Source organism: Melanerpes formicivorus, unplaced genomic scaffold (assembly GCF_026170545.1).
Source record: "Melanerpes formicivorus ecotype bairdi unplaced genomic scaffold, bMelFor1.0.p_v2 SCAF_180, whole genome shotgun sequence".
In the NCBI taxonomy this organism is placed as follows: Eukaryota; Metazoa; Chordata; class Aves; order Piciformes; family Picidae; genus Melanerpes; species Melanerpes formicivorus.
In genome coordinates, this window is record NW_027142532.1 from 68,862 (window position 1) to 89,667 (window position 20,806).

The 20,806-nt window shown below is 54.2% G+C and overlaps 2 protein-coding genes across 2 annotated transcripts; both read right to left on the bottom strand.

The window, feature by feature from the left end:
* Positions 1 to 1,058: 1,058 nt before the first annotated feature.
* On the bottom strand, positions 1,059 to 1,991 carry LOC137457467 (olfactory receptor 14A16-like). Its single transcript, XM_068169375.1, has one exon. It carries the CDS (start codon positions 1,989 to 1,991, stop codon positions 1,059 to 1,061), a length of 933 nt encoding a protein of 310 aa, XP_068025476.1.
* Positions 1,992 to 12,171: 10,180 nt separating this feature from the next.
* On the bottom strand, positions 12,172 to 13,318 carry LOC137457471 (gastrula zinc finger protein XlCGF26.1-like). The gene is given in 1 exon segment (XM_068169378.1): positions 12,172 to 13,318. A coding segment is annotated over 1 exon segment (969 nt). The 3' UTR covers positions 12,172 to 12,349.
* Between the last annotated feature and the right edge of the window lie 7,488 nt (positions 13,319 to 20,806).

The following is a 20,806-nucleotide window of genomic DNA, read 5'->3' on the forward strand; positions in this document are numbered from 1 at the left end:
TGCCTGGTGGGCCATGGGTCAAATGAGTGTCATTCTTCTCTCTTTGTGCAGCAGCAGCTCTAATCTTTCTACCATGTCTGATACCCTGGTTTGTATGGCTTATCCATCCTGCAGTCAGGCAGGTGCAGGTTGTAGCCATATCAAGTGAGCCAGAAAAGGCTACAAAAAAGAGCAGTGTGATGTATCTGCAAATAAGATCAACATCAGAAACGAGCCAAGAGGAAAGGATTTAGTTAATGGGGAATTAATTTTGTAAAGGCAATTATTAAAGCAAGGAGAGGAGAGGTTGATGGGATCAAAAGGAGGGAGTGTCTTTACAAAGGAAGAATTGGCTAAGAGGGAGTTGGAAGAGAAAGGGAGGAACCAGACAGTTCACCTTCCCTATGTGTATGTAAATCACAAAGGGGCCTCTGCTAAGTCCCTTCCCTTGAACCTTGCGGTAAATCAGTAGCGGCCTGTCTGAAGATAGCAGACACTGAACACAGCCTGAACTGCTGAACTTTTAGTCCACAGCACAGGCTTAGACTACTGAATATTAACTTCTCCACCCAGAGAAGTGGAGAACCTAATTCAAATGAGCATAGAATGTATGAAGCAGGGAGGGGTTGTGTGAAGGGGGACATGTAGCAGGGGTTTTGGGAAAGACTAAATCCTGAGTACCTGAGCCAGTGGGGAAAGGGAGAGGGAGGTTCGTGTCCAGAAATGTAGGATGAAAGGGGAGCTGTGCCTTCAGCAATGAGAGAGACCCCACAGGGAGTTCTCCTGTGGACTCTCCCTTTATTCAAAGGAAGTTTTACAAGACTCCTCTGTCTCTGTTATGAACTTCTAGATGGGAAGAATTTTTCCTTGTATATTGCACACCCAGGGAGCACAGCTGCTCCTGTCTGCAGCCTCTGGGTCACAGCAGACAGGACAACACTGAATCAGAAATGGTCTGAAGAAAGACTCTGGTGGGGAAACAACATTCTCACAAGGGTAACAGCACCAGCAGCAGCCAAAAAGAGAGAAACCAGACTGTGAGTGACATCAGAACTGCTCTGCAGGAAAGGACAAAGAGTTTATTGTTTCTGAAAGCATCCAGGGATCAGTTTGCTTAGGGCAGCCTTGAGCTCCTGGTTCCTCAGGCTGTAGATGAGAGGGTTCCCTGCTGGAGGCACCACTGAGTACAGAACTGACACAACCATGTCCAGGGATGGGGAGGAGATAGAAGAGGGCTTCAGGTAGGCAAAGGTTACGCTGCTGAGAAAGAGGGAGACCACAGCCAGGTGAGGGAGGCAGGTGGCAAAGGCTTTGTGGCGTCCCTGCTGAGAGGGGATCCTCAGCACTGCCCTGAAGATCTGCACATAGGACACCACAATCAACACAAAACAGACAAATGCTAAACAGACACTGGCCGCAAGAAGCCAAATTTCCCTGAGGTAGGATGTGGAGCAGGAGAGCTTGAGGATCTGGGGGATTTCACAGAAGAACTGCTTCACAGCATTGCCTTGGCAGAGGGGCAGGGAAAATGTATTGGCTGTGTGCAGCAGAGCATAGAGAAAGCCACAGCCCCAAGCAGCTGCTGCCAGGTGGAGACAAACTCTGCTGCCCAGGAGGGTCTCATAGTGCAGGGGTCTGCAGATGGCAACATAGCGATCGTAGGACATGATGGTGAGGAGAAAATACTCTGCTGACATTAGGAATACTAAAAAGAAGACCTGGAGAACACATCCTGCATAGGAGATGTCCCTGATGGCCCACAGTGAATTGTCCATGGATTTGGGCACAGTGGTGGAGATGAATCCCAGATCGAGGAGGGCAAGGTTGAGGAGGAAGAAGTACATGGGGGTGTGGAGGTGGTGGTCCCAGGCTATGGTGGTGATGATGAGGCCATTGCCCAGCAGGGCACCCAGGTAGATGGCCAGGAAGAGCCAGAAGTGCAGGAGCTGCAGCTGCCTTATGCCCGTGACTGGCAGGAGGAGGAAGTGGGTGATGGAGCTGCTGTTGGCCATCTGCTGCCTCTGGCCATGGAGACCTGTCCAAGGAGGGAAAGATAGAGACAAGTTAGGGCACACTTCTGTCATGCTCATTGTAAGCCCTGTCCCTGAGCTGCATGAGGAATGGATCAGCTCATTCCCCATCACTACCAACCCAATGGCAGATTTCATGACAACTTCAAATGCAACAGGGACCCAGAATTGCCATGAAGATTCCTCTGGTGTCAGAACAGAAAGTGACCAACAGCCCAATCCCATGGAATAAGAGTCCCATGGAAAGGGGGAGAAACAGGGAGCAGGCCTGCAGTGCTGCAGAGACAGTGAAGGGAAGAGAGAAAGGCAAAGGGGCTGGGGGTGAAGCCTTCTCCTTACCCAGCTCTGCTCACAGGATGGAACTGAAGGGCTTTGGTCATCCTTCTGTGTGCACACTCCAGGAGCCTTCAGCTGAATGTCAGCTGCTGAGATGGAAATGCCTGCAGGAGCTACAGCATTGACCTTTCCTCCAGCGAGCTCTCAGTCACTCTCCCAGTCCTGGACACCTCAAAGCTCTCTCTGCCTTCCTCATCTCTCTGAGATCCTCTGGCAGTGTCCTCAGCCCTGCTGTGCTGTGTAGAGGAGCAGCTCCTGGTCAGAGCTGTCTTCTGCAGCGCTGCCTGCTTGCCAGCAGCACCTTCCAGCCCAGGAGCCTGGCCTAGCTCAGCACAAAAGGACCAGCCCAGGTATTTTAAAGGATCCCTCTGGTGGCTTTGCTGCCAAGTCCATGAACCTCAGAGACTGAGAAGCTGATGAAACCTCTCCAGAAGTCAAAGTCAGTTTCAAACTCTGAAGTTTCTTCTACTCTTAATGGGTCCCAGTGAAGCATACTGGGAAAGAGTCCCCAGGGTCTGGTCAGAGCAGGATACAGTGGAAGCAAGGGGAGCATCACTGGAGGCACTGAAGCATCTCCAGGCTGTGGTGAGAGCAGAGAACTGAGGCAGTGCTGACAGGTCAGGACAAGCAGCTCAAGGTGGCTCTGCTGCTGAGGAATCCTGGAGGGGTTTCATTGATCCAAAGGGCCAAGCCCCGACCCCCATCCCCTGGCACAGCAGATCCTGTCCCTCACCTGTGGCTCTGGGCTCTGCTGGGGGAAGTGGGGAGTGAGGAGGAGCAGTGACCAGGGTAGGACCTTGTCAGGTTTTGCTGTGGTTTGCTTGCAAAGAGACAACTCCTGCTGAAAAGGAACGAAATGTACCTTTAAAAATAGTTTTGATCAGATGCTTTGTGTAATAAAATCTTCTCCAATTAGCTGCAGATACCTTGGCAATAATGAGAGGTTCAACAGTATTTAATGAGCCCCATGGAGTATTTGGGGCTGATTACATGATGCTCAGGTACTGCCAGGAGACTCTGCCAAGCTACTGCCAAGAAGCCTGTCAACAAGTCCAAGTCAGAAGAAAACTCCAAAGTCCCTTGAAGCACTGATTGGCCTCACTGAGGCTTGTTACTGACAAAGGCTCCCCAGGGACTCGTTAGAGCAGCTTGTTAGAGGCCAGGATTGCAGGGAGACAAAGGTAAAGTGCAGGGGAGAAAAACTTGCCTTTGTTCTAGGAAGCAGAAAGACCAAGCCCTGAGCACTGCCCTTGCAATAGAACAACCTCAAAGTCTCAAAGCCAAGTTTCTCCTCACAGGCCTTGGTGGCAGAGGCAACTGCCAGAGCCAAGGGGACAAAGACCAAGGACAGAGACCAAGGCCTCTGAGCCTTGCCAGAACTCTTGGCTATCCCTACTGCAGCCTGTCCTACACTGTCCCATGCCTGCAACTCTTTCCCTTCAGGCTGCTGACACCAATCCTGCTTCCTCATCCAGCTCTGCCCCTGCTATTTCCATCCCTTCCCTGAGCTGTCTCAGCTCTCCCTGCCATTTCCTGACACCTCTGGATGGCCTCATGCATAGCAGCTCTGCCCTTGAAGGGACATTTCTTTGGCCTCCTCTCCACTCTGAACCTTCCAAACTGCACTTTCTGAAGGTTTTGGTCTCTTTCCACTCTCCAGAAGATCTCCATCCTCTCTGAAACCACCCTTCAGCCATGTGCACACTGCTATGGCAGTGCCCTGAGCCTCCATTCAGCAGGCTGAAGCAGCCCAGCGCTCAGCCTCTCCACAGAGATGTCAGCTCCCATCCTGGAAAATCTCCTCTGCAGCCTCCCCAGTTCCTGGCTTCCCCTTCAGACTTCTGAACTCTGCACCCAGATACCAGGAATCCAGATGTGGCCACAGCAGTGTTGAGCCTGCGGGAGGACAATTCCTGTGTCTGGGTGGCCACTTTTCGCCTGCCACAACCCATCAGCAGTTGGCCTTCTTCCCTGTGTGCAGGGTTTGTTCCATCCCAGGGCATTTGGAATAGGGAAAAGAACCTCAGGAAAGTCTTGCTCAGTATTGCTCTATGAAATGCAGACAGGCCTTAGGCCTGGTCCTTGAAATGGGAGCTTAGGAGAAGACAGAGGCTTAGGGCCTGCTCTTGAAGGCAACATTTGCCCCAGCTCTTCCCAGAGAGGTCCTTGCTGTCCCCTGTTCTGCTCCCTCAAGCAGACCAGCACTCACACATGCCCTGCACTATAACAGCCATGCAAACAAAGCTGACCAAGCTCAGGGTTAGTGCTCCAACCAACTTCCTGAGTCTGAAGCCCAAGGCAGGAATCCACAACCATAGCCAGGCCCAGAGCTCTGAGAAGCCCCAGGTGCTGTCTTCCTTTTGCACTTCATGCAGCATCTGCTTGGTTCCCATACCTCACTGATCACAGAATGGGCTGGGCTGGAAGGGACCTCCAGAGGTTATCTTGTCCAACCTTCCCAGGGACATCCTCAACTACATCAGGTTGCCCAGAGCCCTGTCAAGCCTCACCTTGAAGATCTCCAGGGATGGGATACCTACCACCTCCCTGGGCAACCTGTTCCAGTGTTCCACTACCCTCCTGGTGCAGAACTTGTGCTGGCTCCTCCTTCCTGCACAATCCTGCTTTGTTCCCATCTCTCACCCATGTCTATAGATGTCCTTCCTCTCTGATCCATGGAAACACAACAGCTTGTGTTCAGTGCTGTGCCCACTCCTCCTTCTGAGACAAAGACCGTGCCTGGAGCCATTCCCTCCTGAGCAGCTATTTCTGCAACCTGTTTCACTCCTCCCTGGGAAGCTGATCCTGCACCTGCAGTCCTATTGCAGAGGACTGGGAGAGCAGAGGTCTTCACCATGGCCTTTTCTGCTTCACTTTCTGCTGAGCAAGGCAGAAAGCATCAGGCCAAGCTGTGCCAAGCAGAGGCCCTTTCCTTTGCAGCATTGTTTCATTTGTGCCATCTCACATCTCCTTGATCAGCCACAGTTGTATTTGGGAGCACTGCCCCAGGGGCACAGATTCCTGACCAGCTGAGGGCAAATCTTTTCCTGCCTTTCCTGCCACATCTCCAATACTTTCCCTTTCCCCCTGGTGCAGCCCACCCTGTGTGTTTGTTCCTTATTATGGGATGGTGACAGCCTGGATGGATGCACAGCCTGAGTATTCTTCCCACAGAGGTGCCTTGACTTCAGGCAGTCAATGTTTGCCAATCAGTTAGGTTGCATCTCTGGACACATTTGGAATAGTTCTTGCTTGCATCAGGAGCCTCTTCCATCCCCATCCTGTGTTTCTAATTCTGGATTATCCTTAAGGGAAGTGTTCATCCACAAGCTCAACAGGAGCCACCAGTGTGCACTTGCAGCCCAGAGAGCCAATTGCATCCTTGGCTGCATCAAGGCAAATGTGACCAGCAGGGCCAGGGAGAGGATTCTCCCACTCTGCTCCGCCTTGGTGAGACCCCACCTGGAGCTCTGTGGCAATTCTGGAGCATCTATTACAAGAAGGATCTGGGGGTGCTGGAAGGTGTCCAGAGAAGGACCACGAGGATAAGCAGAGGGCTGGAGCTGCTCTGCTATGAGGACAGACTGAGAGAGTTGGGGTTGCTCAGTCTGGAGAAGAGAAGGCTCCAAGGAGTCCTTCTTGTGGCCTTCCAATATCTGGAGGAGTGTTGCCTGTCGTAGACGCGGCAACCTGGCTCAGGAACGGCACGGCGGCCAACCCCAGGCTGCTCGGTCCATCAGCTCGCAGACACCAATGTGGTGGACGGCAAATGGCCTTTATTAGTGAACGACACTGCACTATGTAACTGAGGTTTGTGTCACTTCCGTCTGCTTGCACCGTAAGCTGAACGCTATTGGCTATCAGGAGAGGGGCCCTATCTTCCCGTACAGCACGAGATCTTCCGTCCGCTGGGTCCTAGCTACCTACAATTCCCCCCTCCCTGTGCATAACCAAATTAGCTAAAATATAACAATCCTGAGAAATATAACAATTTTGAAAGTATACATCATAAACTTGAATAAAAAATTAGAATATTAGAATAAACCAAACCAGGTTGGAAGAGACCTTCAAGATCATCGTGTCCAACCCATCAACCAATCCAACCCACCCAAACAGCTAACCCATGGCACCAAGCACCCCATCAAGTCTCCTTCTGAACACCTTCAATGTAATGTAAGGCACAGTGAACAGGTGGAAATTAGGGAGATAACAACAGGGTGTAACTTGAGGTAACTAAGGATAACTGGGGATAACACTGAGTAAATACATTCTTAAAGCAGTTGCTGGTGTTCTACCAACATAATGTAAACATTCTTTAGACAGCTCAAGGCATCACAGCCCCCTCTGCGGAGGCTATTTTGCCGTTCTCTGGATTCTGCCAGTGTGGAACTCCCAGGCTTGGACAGGACACTTGCCAGCTCGTCATCTTCTCTTGCCACTGGGGTATATGGGTCACAGGGGTGTCCGATGATCCGGTCCTGTGAACAGAAACTCACAGCTTTCATTAGTTTTATTCCACATCAGTTTAATTGGTGGAAGTGGGTGTGCGGCAGTGGCCCTTAGAATAAATTTGTCACCCTGGCTTTTAATAGGGCTAGAGCATCCCTTCCCAACAGGGGTGGGACTCCTGACATGACATATGGAAAAAGGGTGATGGTTTTCTCCGGTCCAGTTTCACTGTGAATTGTAATTGCTACCAATTGAGCGCTCTTCCAAGCTCGGGTCAATCCCCCAACTCCACCCACCATGGGGGCATCTCCCAATTTCCAGCATGGAGGCCAATTTGTCTCAGGAATAACTGTAACATCTGCTCCAGTGTCAGTCAAAAGTGGACATGAATGGTGGTGCCATGGGGGCATTATAGAGAGAACAGATCCCCCACACCACTGGCGGGCTGTCATACTTTACTGCCAGGGCCACCCTAAGGTCTCGCCCCCAAGGGGCGGTCCTTGCTGTCCCTGAGATAGAGGCAGATTCGGTTGGACCATCGGTTGGGCCGTAAAGTTGGTCGCTTCTCAAGGGGGCAGCGAGTTCAGGAGCGCTTCGCCCCATCTGGGGTTGGCATAGTTGGGCCACCTCATGTCCCAAGTGGGAGAGGGCCGTGCATGGCCCGTGTGCCCTCTCCCCACCCTGTTTCCCTGGTTTTTAAATCTGCACTCCTTAGCAAAATGTCCTTTCTTTCCATAGGCCCATCACGGTCCTCTGGGTTGATTCTGGCGTGGGGGAAACGATGTTGGCGAATCCCCCAACCTAGGGCAGTTTGCCACCACGTGGCCTGCCTGGCACATCTAAAACATGCCATCACATTAGCTATTGCCGTGCGAGCAGCCACCTGAATTGGGGCCAGATGCTCTTCATTCACGACATGCTTAATCATGTCCACAAGACTTAACCCCGCTGGCAGTGATCATAGGATGTCTTTGGTGTTTGAATTACACTGCTGACATAAGCAGTCTGCAAGGACCGGGCCTTTTGCTTCCGCAGGCAGGGTCAAGGAGTTGACCGCTGCCTGGAGGCGATCCACAAATTGCGTAAAGCTCTCACTTTCGTTTTGCTTTACTGTGGACCATGGCGATGGCTTGGCGATAACTCTAGAGGCTGTGCGAATGGCCTCTCTAGCTGCACGAGTAGTTGTCATAACTTCATGGGCCCGCAGGCCTCGGGCCTGTCCCTGGGGGGTAATCATTGTTGGGTCTGTATCCATTAGCCGCTGCAGGCTGGAGCCGTGGAGCGGGTGATCTGCCCCAGTTACTTGAGCTAGTTGCCTTGCACAGTTGTCCTCCCATTCTTGTTTAAACACAATCATCCCTGCCCCATCAAAGATCAATCTACAGTTTTGCTTTATATCAAATGGGAGCATGTCATCTCCCCCAAAAAACCCATCTATGAGGGTGGAGACCATGGCAGAATTAAGCCCTTTGTCTGCAATTGCTTTAACAATCGCTTGCACATCCTTAGGGTTTATTGGTATGTGGACTCTTTGTCCCCTGTCCATCACCCGGACCGGGAACGCTAGTGTGGCTGCTGGGGTCCAATGGGCACATGCAATCTTTATTTTCCTCCAATCCGTGAGAGGAATTTTTCCCCCTCGTGGTCCCTCTTTATAGTGGATGGGGATACTTTGGCTTTTGACTCTGTCTACCCCTACCTCCTCCTCCTCTGACTTTGAATCAGTTGTGAGCCACTCGGCCCAGCTAGTGTCTGACCCAGAGTCGGAACTCAACTGTCCGGCTACTTCTGAATTCCAGTACTTTTTTGTTAGGCCCTGGCCCCACCCACCTCCCTTGCGGGCGGGCCGTTCTCTCTCTCTTGGCTCACTCTGCCTTCTGCTCGGTGGGGGGTTTGCCCTGTGAGGGTGTTTTTCCAGATGGTCACTCTGATTGGCTTTCCACCCCTCACTCACACTCCGCCCCGCCCACTTCCCTCTCGGGTGGGCCGCTCCTCCCTTCTTAACTCGCCCCCCTGTGCTGGGTTGAGGCAGCCTCCTTCCCCACCCCTGGCAACAATAAACACTCAGACAAATGGATTGCAAAAGTGATTGAAAGTTTAAATAGAAAGCAGTGAACTTTTACAGAAAGCCAAAAGCGCAGTGTCAAAGAAAAATCCCAAAGCAGACCCAGAGAGATCCCATCCCCACCTGAGGGTACACCCAAGACCCCCAGGGCTCCTTCTTCCCCCTCCCACTGCTAGGCTAGTCTCAGCTGGCCAGATCTGAGACTGCCCATCCCCCCATGGCCTTGGGCCTAGCCAGGCCCAAAGCCAGGAGACATCTCCCCCAGTTACCGGCTGACGGAGGAGGAAGGAAAGAGACAGTGCTAGACTGCGCACTGAATCTTATAGTTGTGGTGGGTTGGAAGGGCTAAGGCCAAGAAGCCTCCTCCCTTCCCCCTTGTAAAGTAAAAGGGAAAAAAAAATTGAAGGGAAAGGAAAAAAAACTCGCAAGCTGAATTAGCAAAGCAGTGGAGCTATATTTACAAAGCAATGTAGAGAATGCAGGGGATTATTTACAAATTTGCAATATCTACAATATATACAAAGATATACAACAGAGTAACACAGAAATGAGAGTGAACCCCTCTCGGCAGAGAGGGGGGTTCCCCACCTCCTCTTTCCCCTCTTCCCCCCCCTTTCCCCAGATTAGGTTAGAAGAGAGAGAGAGCAAAAGAAAGAAGTTAAAAGCAGTTTTGTGTTAATTGGAAAGGAGTTAATACAGGCCTTATCAGTTTTTCTCTCAAGGCCGGAGCCTTGGCAGAAAGCCCAGCACAGGGACAGAGAGCAGCCGCACCGTAGAAAGGCGGAAGCAAGACTGAAGATAAGGTGCTGGAGAAACTCAGTATAGTCCCAGCTCAGAAAAGTGCTTCCTCCCACTCGTCCAATGAAATTAGTTTAGACTATTCCTTCCGTTTACCAACTTCCGTCCACCATATTCCCTTTCTTAAGGGGGCAACGTCAACCGGCCACAATAGTGGTGCAAAGGATTGTGGTATGAAATACTACCTAATTTCCTGTGTCCACCCCTCTGGGCTGGACTTCTGGACACAGGAAGTAAACATTGCAGGGGGGCACCCAGCTCAAACTGTAACACCCCCCCACCTTTCTCCTTCTCGTTCTCCTCCCCGTCCCGTTTGTGTGCGCTTATTGGTTGCAGCGCCTCCTCCCTGTTCCCGCCGGGGGCATGCTCGCCCCGCCCTTCCCCTTTTCGTTTGGCACCATCTCGGGGCGCATATGGCGGAGGTCTGGCCCAGACGTCCTCAGACTCTGATTTCCCCGTGGCACCCCAGGCCTCCTCAGCTAACCCACCCCAGAAGGATTTGGCTTGATTCTGTCCCTCCGCGAGCAGGTTGGGGTTCGGGGATTCCGGTGGTGCATCGCCCTCCTGCAATTCCTCAGGCTCGGCAGAATTGCCATCGTCTGGGGGATGCGAAGTCCACGTGGCTGCCCTGACTCCCCGCCTCGGGATGGCCAACAAACAGTCTCCTATCGCCCTCCAGATCCCCCTCTCCTGCCTGGCCCCCTGCAGAGCCCGCACGACTTTCCCCCACAACCTAAGATCCTTCCCACAGCCTGAGGACATCGTCTCCAGAGCTAGCGCTTCAGTGCATCTGCTCCACGTTTCTTGGTGGAGAATGTCCACCGGCTGGCTTATGACCCCAAGCTGCAACAGCCTCGCAACTGCGAGAATAAAATCTTCGGGTTCACAATCAATACCCCACTGCCTATGTAACTGCGACATGACCTTCACAAGGGCTTCCATCCTCCTTGTTGGTCCGGGAGCGTCCTCCCCGCCGGGCTGGTCCAGCCACTCCGGCCGCCGTTCACCTGATTCCAGGCGAATTCCCGGGTTTCGGCACCACTTGTTGCCTGTCATAGGTGTGGCTACCTGGTTCAGGAATGGCCAACCCCAGACCGCTCAGTCCATCAGCTCGCAGACACCAATGTGGTGGACGGCAAATGGCCTTTATTAGTGAACGACACTACACGATATAACTGAGATTTACGTCACTTCCGTCTGCTTGCACTGTAAACTAAACGCTATTGGCTATCAGGAGAGGGGCCCTATCTTCCCATACAACGCAAGATCTTCCGGCCACTGGAGCCTAACTACCTACAGTGGTGGAACCCACCTGTGTTTCTGGTGTGACAGGAGGATCCCCACACCTGGATGTGTTGGAAGTTGAGTACTGGGATGCAAGCCACAGTTTGCTTTCACTTGGAGGCATAGAAGGAGTCACTGGACTCGATTGCCCCAGAGCTGGAAACACAGCCCCAGCATTTGCAGCATTTGGACTGGGCATGGACTGACCCAGACTGTGCTGGAACAGAGTGGAGCTGCAGAGCACCTGCAGTGAGCAGCCCTCTGTGTACTGCAAAGCGACCTCCTGTGGAGTGGGAATGGACAGTACCTGAGGTGTGATGCTGATTGCTGATGGGCATGGTGCAGGTGGCACAGAATGAGGGCTTGGGAATATCAAAGGTTAAGTTGAAAATTTGCTGCCATTACTCCACACCATCCTGCCTCATGCCACCTTCACAGGGACAGTGCTGGCTGGAGCAAAGGACTACAGGGTCTGAAGTTCAGATGGCAACATGAGAGGCTTCCTGTTCTGGTTGCTGCTGTTGGGTTCTGGCTATCAGGTGCTGGCTCTTTGCTGAGGGGGAGGGCTGCAGGGGTTTAACTCCTGGCTGCTGCTGCTGACTGCTGTGCTTCTTTCTGCAAACAACCTCAGGTCAGTGTGCACTATGGGATCTCCTTTGGATTCAACTCTTTTGATCTTATCTCAAGTCCTTATCCCAGCCCAGAGGGTTTTTTGGTTCCTCTGTGTGCTATTTTTTGCTTCCTTCTGGTTTGGAGGGGAACAGGCAGCTTAACCTCTTCTCAGCTCTTCAACCTGTTCCAGCCCCAGAGTGGAAAGCCAACAGAAGCTTTCTGAGTTCCTCCAAAGATCTCCATGAGCTTCCCCCTACACTCTCCAAAGATCCCAAAAGTCAGTCCCAGGACCATCCTAATTCCAAACACCTAAGATCACCTGAAAGCCCCTGAAGAATGCCTCTGAGATGCCCCTCAAGACTCCTCTGAGAACCTCATTTTCCCCTCCCTGAACTGGGCACACAGCTCCACCCCATCCCTTGGGTGCAAATGCCCCCAAAATTCAGGCATTGAGGCAGGGATATCTGAAATAAAAGCAAACAGACAGGATTTGGGTAACTTTTGGGTTTTATTGAGACAATTGGTCAATGGACAGAGGATTTCTTACCCCAGGGAGACACAAAGCATAAGGGAAGAACCAGACAGACCCTGGCAAAGCCCTGCCCAGCTCCACTGGGAGCTCCAGCTGTGTCGACTCAGCACTGTAATTGTTCTCATTAGCAATAATTGGTGTTCAGAAGGGCAGGAGGTGTTTGTTGCTGCTGATGTCCCCAGTCCCTGAGAAGTGCAGACATAAAAGGGATGATTTTGGAGCTGGAAAGGCCCTCTCAGAGGGGCCGCGATTACCCAACAGATTCTAAGTGGATTTATACCTCCCCTCCAATGCAGGCTGCTCTCTGGTGTGGATGTAGCGGTGCTTGTTGAGATAGCCTTTCTCGGTGAAGCTCTTGCCACAATCAGCACAAGTGAATGCCTTCTCACCAGTATGAGTGCGGCGGTGGGAAATGAGATAGCGCCAGTGGCTGAAGCTCCTCCCGCAGTCAGCACATGTGAACGGTTTCTCACCCGTGTGGGTGCGGTGGTGGTCAATGAGAGTGCGCCTATGGCTGAAGGCCTTGCCGCACTCAGCACAGCTGAAGGATCTCTCGCCAGTGTGCACATGACGGTGCTTTGTGAGGTTCCCCATCTGGGTGAAGCCCTTACCGCAGTCGGCGCAGCAGTACGGCTTCTCACCGCTGTGGATGAGTTGGTGCCGGATGTATTTAGTACTCGTGGTAAAGCACTTGCCGCACTCAGCACAGGGGAACAGATGCTCTCCGGTGTGGATGCAGCGATGGATGGTAAGACTGGAGATGCGTTTGAAGTTCTTGCCACAGTCCCAGCAGGTGAAGGCCTTCTCCCTGGTGTGGATGATGTGGTGTCACCTAAGAGTAGAGATCTGCCTGAACCGCTTGCCACAGCTGTCACAAGGGAAGGGCCTCTCTCCAGTGTGGGTGAGGAAGTGCTGGGTGAGATGAGAGTTCCAGCGGAACCTCTTGCCACAGTCACCACAAACGAAGGGAAAAGTGCCAGGTTGTAGGCAGAAGTGCTTCACAAGCTCTGAGCTATCTGGGAAGCTCTGCCCACACTCAGGGCACTGATTCAGCTCTTTGGGTGACACTGAGGGACCTGCTCTGGCTTCATCCTCCTCCATACATTCCTCCCCCTCATCCTGGTCACCTTCATCATCATCATTATCATCCTCTTCACAGTTGTCATTCTCAGCATCATCCTCCATCTTCTCCTCTTTTTCCTCCTCATCCTCCTCTCCCTTGGGACTGCACATTGGCTTCTCCAACTTGATCTCTGGGTGCTGCTTCTCCTCCCAGCTCTTGTCTGGGTTCTTCTGTGAGGCCATACTGTGGCAGGAAGGGGTCACAGCTCTGCAATAAGGAAGATGGAAGCACCTGAGCCCAGGATCTCAAACCCTCAGATCCTGCCTGGGTCATGACAGTCCCTGACTCCCAACACCCAGCTGGGGGAGAGAGTACAGAGGGGACCTCAAACCTTCAGTTTCTGCCACAGTGTGGGCGCAGACCTCCAATACCTGTGCTGAGACCCCAGGTTCCTGTGATCAGTGCGCTGAGGCATCCTGGGACTTACACATGGTCTTGTCCTACTCTCCTCAAGCCTGGTAGCATTGGCAGGGTGGTTCCTGGTCCAGGCCCTGTCCTTTCATCTCCCCTGGCTCAGACAATGGAGGCAGCAGCACTGAACAAGGAACACCAAACCACCTCCAACCTTCTCCCACCACCCTCCAGATCCCAACCCCCAAACATCATCCCCTGCTCACAACTCACCCCAGCAGCCTGGAGCATTCCTCAACTCCCACAACACCTGGTGTGCCTCAGAGCTCCTGGAGAGGTGAAATATGCTGGACAGGAGGAGGTGGAGGAGGTTGGGAGCTGCCCTGGGGGCTGGGGTCCTGCTGTTAACCCACTCTGGGTTTCTTAACTGTTGGGCTGCTCCAAGGGGCAGATCTGCAAACTCTGCTCTTCCACAGCACACAGGGGCAGGGATGATGGAGAGAGGACTCAGCCCCTGACAGAGAGAAGCAAAGGGCTCAGGGGAGAGCACTGATCTGCAAGGGATGGTTCAGCACTGCCCAGGACCAGGCAGCACAGCTCAGCCTTGCTGGGGGCAGCTCCCAAGCCCAGCAGCACAGCCACAGCACACAGCCAGGGCTGCTCAAGATGGGAGGCCTCAACAAGGTTGAGGCCGGATGTGAGGAGGAGGTTCTTCACCATGAGAGTGGTGAAGCCCTGGAATGAGTTGTCCAGGGAGGTGGTTGAGGCCGCATCCCTGGAGGTGTTTAAGCCCAGGCTGCATGAGGCTCTGGCCAGGCTGATCTAGTGTGGGGTGTCCCTGCCCATGGCAGGGGGTTGGAGCTAGATGATCCTTGTGGTCCCTTCCAACCCCGACTGATACTATGAGACTAACTGCGGACTCAGCTCCCAAGCCCAGCACGCAGCTGCAGGCCAGCACCACAACACAGCTGCCTCCACACAGCCTCTCCCAGCCCTTGCCTAAAGCTTCCTCCCACTGCCTGCCCAGACCTCTGCTGCCTGCACCTGCCTTTGCCAGCAGATCTTGCTCTGGCCACAGCTCTCCTCCCAGGTCCTGCCCCCACACCACACACTCTGTGCTCAGCTCTGCCCTGCACACACATCTCTGCTGCCCACTCCCCAACAGAAGATCACAGCAGCCCTCAGGACACACACAAAGGGAGCTTCATGATCTCTGCAGATGCAGCAAAGGGGGAAGGGACTTGGGCAGCTTCTTGCTAAACCTCTTCAGCCCTCACTGGGATGCTGGAGGAGTCTCTGGCTCCTGCCCAAACCTCACACCTCCAGTACCCTTCACACACCTGCAGCCCAAAGAGACTCACTGGAAAGGGTTTGGCTTTCTTCTCTCCCTGACCATTTCTCTCAGCTTGCTCTTTGCAGTTCCCTGGAGCTGCCACTCCACAGCCCCAAGAGAAAAGGAGGTTTGGTGGGAGGGCACAGTGCCCATGGGCTGCTGTTCATCTCCCAGCTGACACAGGCAGAGCTGCAGCACAATTCACTGCTTTCACCTCCTCAAATGCTGCCAGATTCTGCCATTCCCTGCACAATCATTTGCCACCTGGGCCCTGCATCCTCTCCCCTTTTTGGGGGGACAAGGCCTAATTCCTGCCTGACCACACCCAGGCCCTTCCCTCATTCCCAGCACATCCATGGCCCTACTACCTTGGCTGTCCCATGGCCCTGTGTCCCCCACCTCCACTGCCACTGCAGCTAGAAGGGTGGAGTGGGAAATGCTGTGGCTGAGGAAGCACCTAAGGAACTGGGCTGGAAGCAGCAGCACAAGAATGGAAGGGGCCTGAGACTAAAGGCTGGGATCAGCTGGAGGGCTGAAAGAACAGCACCAAGCCAAGGAGGGGTTACAGATGAGGGCTGGGGAGGGACCCTGCAGACACCTCAGGCAGCAACTGATGAGAGCAAGGGGGACAGAGAGGGAGTGAGACCTCAGGAGACTCCTGCCATGGGGGATGGCTGGGCTGTGTGGCTAGGAGCCCTGAGTGCCTGCTTGGGCTGTGCTGGATGTCAGGAGGGGTCAGGGGACTGTCCTGAGCCAGGCAGGGTTTGGGGCTTTGAGCTTCTGGGGTCAGCTGCTGCCAGCACCATTGGAGGTAGGAGCCAGGCAGAGCCACACAGCTGCTGAACTAAGCCCTCCCACCCCCTGCAGCCTTCACCCTCCATCTCTCCATCCATTGCTCCATCTCCACTCACTTGCTGCCCTCTCAGAGTCCCCAGGGTCCTACAACATCACCAGGGCTGATCTACACAGCCAGCAGGGCCCAACAGAAGCCCCTGGATGAGAGCATGGAGGACAATCCCTGTGGTGGGTGGAAGGCACTGGGATGTCTTACACCAGAGAGTAGAGACCTCCAGCAGGGACAGCAGAGTCCAGAGGGACACCACAAAGTGTCATCTAGCTTAGTTCATCCCCACAAGGCCTGCACCCACTCTCTACAAAGGAACAGCACAGGATCTCCAACCTCCTTTGCCCTTCCTCTCTGCTCCCAGCAACATCTTCTGGGATCTCTCTCTGCAGAGGAGCTTTCAGGCCTTGGCAGTGCTGCCAACTGCAGCCTGCAGCGGCCTGGCTCACCTGGGAGCTGCCTACCAGAATCTGTAACTGCAGCTCTTGGGTATGGGGGGAGGAGGGGCAGAGAGGCATGGGGGAGGGGGAAGGCATTTGGGGCCTGGGGTTCTGGCCTGCTTTGGTGGAGCTCTGGAGGAAGCTTTGGCCTACGGAGGTTGCTTGGCTCCCGTGGCCCAGGCACACTATGGATTGTTGTGGATTGGATGCTTTGCACTGTAGGATGCAGCTCTGAACAGCACAGCCATGGAAACTGCCCAATTCCATCCAACCCTCTGGCTACAGCTTGGCATCAACTCCTTTCACAAGGCTCAAAGAGAGCCTCTCTGCCTCCTGAAACCTAAGGCAATACCCTGCAGAACAAGTTGGAGGAGCTCAAGGGGACAAGCTGCAGAGGGGGCCCAGGGCAACCTCCTGAGCTTCAACAAGAGCAAGGGCAGGGTCCTGCCCCTGGCCTGGCACAATCCTCACAATCAGGATAGGCTGGGGGAGGAGGGGATAGGAAGCAGCCCTGCAGAAAACCACTGGGGGGTGCTGCTGGACAAGAAGCTGGACAGGAACAGACAGGGGGAGCCTGCAGCCCACAAGGCCAAGGGCAGCCTGGGCTGCACCAAAAGCAGCATGGCCAGAGATGGACAGAGGCCATCCTGGCACTTGGCTCTGCTCTGCTGAGACTTCACCTGCAGCACTGCAGCCAGCTCTGGAGCCCTCAACACAGGAAGGACATGGACCTGATGGAGAGGGTCCAGAGGAGGGACACAAAAATGATCAGGGGCTTGGAGCAGCTCTGCTACCAGGACAGGCTGAGGGAGCTGGGGGTGATCAGCCTGGAGAGGAGAAGGCTCTGGGGAGACCTAAGAGTGACCTTCTGGTACCTGAAGGGGACTACAAGAAGGCTGCAGAGGGACTCTTTGAAGCCATTGTCTCTGGTCCTGTCCCTGCAGGCTTTGCAAACTAGAGCAGAGCAGATTGAGATTGGAGGTGAGGAACAAGTTCTGCACCAGGAGGCTGCTGGAACACTGCAACAGGTTGCCCAGGGAGGGGCTTGAGGTTCCAGCCTTGTAAATGTCCAAGGTGAGGCTGGACAGGGCTCTGGGCAACCTGAGCTAGTGCAGGATGTCCCTGATGACTGCAGAGGGGCTTGGACTGCAGCACCTTTGCAGCTCCCTGACAAACCAAACCACTCCAGGATTCTAGGAGTCTAAGGGCAGCCTCCAGGGAGAGCAGGAAGAAGATGAGGCAGAGGAGGACAAGGAAGAGGACAAGGAGGAGGAGAACCAAAATCCCTTCCAAACTCCTCCAAACCTCTGCCAAATTCCTGGAAAGCTCTTCCAGCTCTGCAGAGTTCATTCTGAAGAGAGCTGAGGGAGTTGCTAGGCTCAGGGATGTCTTGCACACTCTGCACAAATGCTCCAGAAGCTTTCCAAGTGCCCTCAAAACCAGCAGCACAGCTCTGCTGCCACACAATGCCAGGCTGCAAGGGACCCCAAGGCTCAGCTGCTCCAACCTTGCCAGCTGACACTGCACTGGAAAGGAGCTGGCCCAGCCCCCTGCCAAGCTGAGCCTTCCAACTCTGCCCTGCAGGGCAATCCACCACTGCCCTGGGGAGAGGATTCCAAGGGCTGACTGGCAGGGAAAAGCTTTTGCCTCTGCAGGGCACTGTGCCACTTCAGCTCAACTCTTGCAGCAGCTCTTTGAGATCTGCCTTTGGAGCACCACAAACTCTGAAGCACTGCAGTGCAAAGCAGCTCAGCTTCAACTTCCAACTGCCTGAACTCTCACAGTTTAAATTCAAGGCAAGGGTCAAACTCACACCCAGCCCAGAAGTTCACACCCAGCCCAGGAGTTCACACCCAGCCCCCATGCTCAGAGCCAGCAGCTAAGTTGAGAACATCCAAAGCTCAGAGCCAGATCAAAAGTGCAGAAACATATCCCAAGCTCAGAGGCAGCTACCATGCTCAAGAACCAGCAAATAAACTCAGAACCACTTCCCAAGATCAGAAGCAGTTCCCAAGGTCAGAGCCAGCTCCAAAACTAAGACTCAGCTCCAAAGCTCAGATCCAGTTCCAAAATGCAGAAGGAGATCCCAAGCTCAGACCCAGATCAAGAGTACAGGACCAGCCCCCAAGCTCAGACCCAGATCAAGAGTGCAGGACCAGCCCCCAAACTCAGAGCCAGCCCCCAAGCTCCAGAGCCAGCAAATAAGCTCAGAACCATTTCTCAAGCTCAGACCCAGCTCCCATGTTCAGAAGCAGCTCCACAGCTCAGACCAAGCCCTCAAGCTCAGACCCAGCCTCAAAGCACAGAAGCAGCTCCCAAGCTTAGACACATCCCCAAGGCTCAGACCAATATCTCTAGCCCAGAAGCAGCCTCCAATCTCTCTGCCAGATCAAAAGGGCAGAATCAGATCTGAAGCTCAGATGCAGCTACCAAGCTCAAGAATCAGTCACTAAGCTCAGACACAGCTCCCAGGCTCAGATCCAGATCAAAATGGAGAATCAGCTCCCATGTTAGGAAGCAGCTCCAATGCTCTGACCAGGCCCTCATGATCAGGCCCAGCCCCCAAGCTCAGGCCGAGATCAAAAGTGCAGACCCAGATCCCAAGCTCCGACCCAGCAAATAAGCTCACCCCCAGCCCCCAGGCTCAGAGCCAGTTTCACAACTTTGCTTATTTCAAGTTCCCTTCATTGCACTTCTGCTAAGTGTCCAAATTGAAGCAGCCAGAGAATGCTTTGCCCTGGAAGGGACCCCAAAGAGCAGACAGCTCCAACCCCCTGCCATGCCCACAGACACCTTCCACCACACCAAAGGGAGTCTGCAGCTGCCCCGAGCAGGGGGATTCAGCACCACAAGGAACCCCACCGAGCCCCCACCCCAACCCCACCCACGGCCCCGCAACCGCACAGACCCCTCCCAGAACAGCACAGTCGATGCTCACCGACCCTGCACACCTCTGCCCTACCCCACAGCCCTCCCCGACCACCCCAAACCCCCACAGCCGCACAGAGGTCCCCACAATCACAGCGACCCCCCCCCCAAACCGCACAGACCCCAAGCACCAAGCTTGCAGAGCTCCCCCGGACCTCACAGAGCCACCCCCACCCCGTACCCCACCGATCTCCCCCATATCCCACGGACCCCCAACCACATATCCCCAGAAGCCCCCAACCAACCCCCACCGATTCCCCCTAGATCCCTGCAGAGGCTCCCCCCCGCCCCAGCCCCACCGAGCCATGCCCCACAAACCCCTCCCCAACCCAAGCGACCCTCCCAACCCCTCCCAGCCCCCCAGAGAGCATTCCCTGATCGCCATCCCATGACCCCCAACTCAGCCCCAGAGACTCCCTCACCCCACCTGGACCTCGGGACAAGACCGAAGCAGAGCAGCAGAAGGAGCAGGAGGAAGAGCTCAGCGCACAGGGAGCCGCCGGCCCCGGCAGGCTGCTGGCGAGCAGAGAGCGCTGCGAGGGAGACCCCGGCCCGGCCCCTCCGGCTGCTGCGGCCACGTGGGACGGGGAGCGGAAGCAGGGAGCAGTCTGGAACAGAAGCCCCGCCCACGGCCGGGCAGCCGCAGCCAATGAGAGGCGGCGGGAGCGCGGCAGCTCCTCCCCCTGGGCGCTGCCGAGGCACAGCCAGGAGCTGCCCCTGCCGGCCGCGGCCGCCATTGTTGCTGCCCACGGCCGGGCAGCCGCAGCCAATCAGAGCCGCCGCAACAGCCCAGGCCATGTGAGTGGCGTTGGCCATGGGGGTGCAGTTTTCCATTCTTTGTGTATGCCTTTTGCAAACTGACAATGGTTGCCCTAGGCTGAACTGAAGCTCTAAGAGCTACAGGACAGACAGTGCTGCTCCTATTGCAGTGGAGGACACTGCCCTTGAAACCTTGCCAGACACTAAGACAGCTCCCATCAAAGACACCTTGGTAGTCACAGTCAAAGCTGTGGCATCAATGAAGCCATTCAGCAGTGGCCTGAGGGAGGCACAGGTAGGTTACAAAGCAAAGCAGCTAAGACCTCTGCTCTCTTGGACCCCTTGTAGCTGCAGGATTAAGGGAGAGAGGTTTGAGTTCAGGCTCAGAACCACACAGAAGATCCTTTCTGGCTGCAAACAGAGCAGTGGCACTTTCAAGGGAAGAGTCAACTTCTTGGGGGACAACTGCCTGTTAGGTTTGTGCTCAGGTCTCTGTAATGTGGACACAAGGAACATGGGGTGATGGCACACACATCAGGAGGTCGTTTGGGTTACCCTCATGCAGCTGCTGGGGATACCCAATCAGTAAACCAGGACAGTCTGAAATGGTTTACAGACCAAAACAAAGAGCTAAGCCACTGAGAGAGACTGCTGGGATGACAGAAAGCAGCTTTAGAGAAGAAGAACACAGGACAGGGAGCAAATCTTCCATAATCAAGAGGTGGAGCTGGATGGAGAGAGAAACCTTAGCTGCTGGCTCCCAAAGACTACAAAAGGCACATTTGATGCTGCACAAGGAGAAACCCAGAGAAGCTGGGGAGGACTTGACAGCTGGTGCTCCACAGTCATGAAAATGTAACTGCAATGCATTGGGGTTTCAAACAACATCACCTCCCTGCCCCACAACATCTGGCCCCCAACTGAAGTGCTGTGGATCACTGCT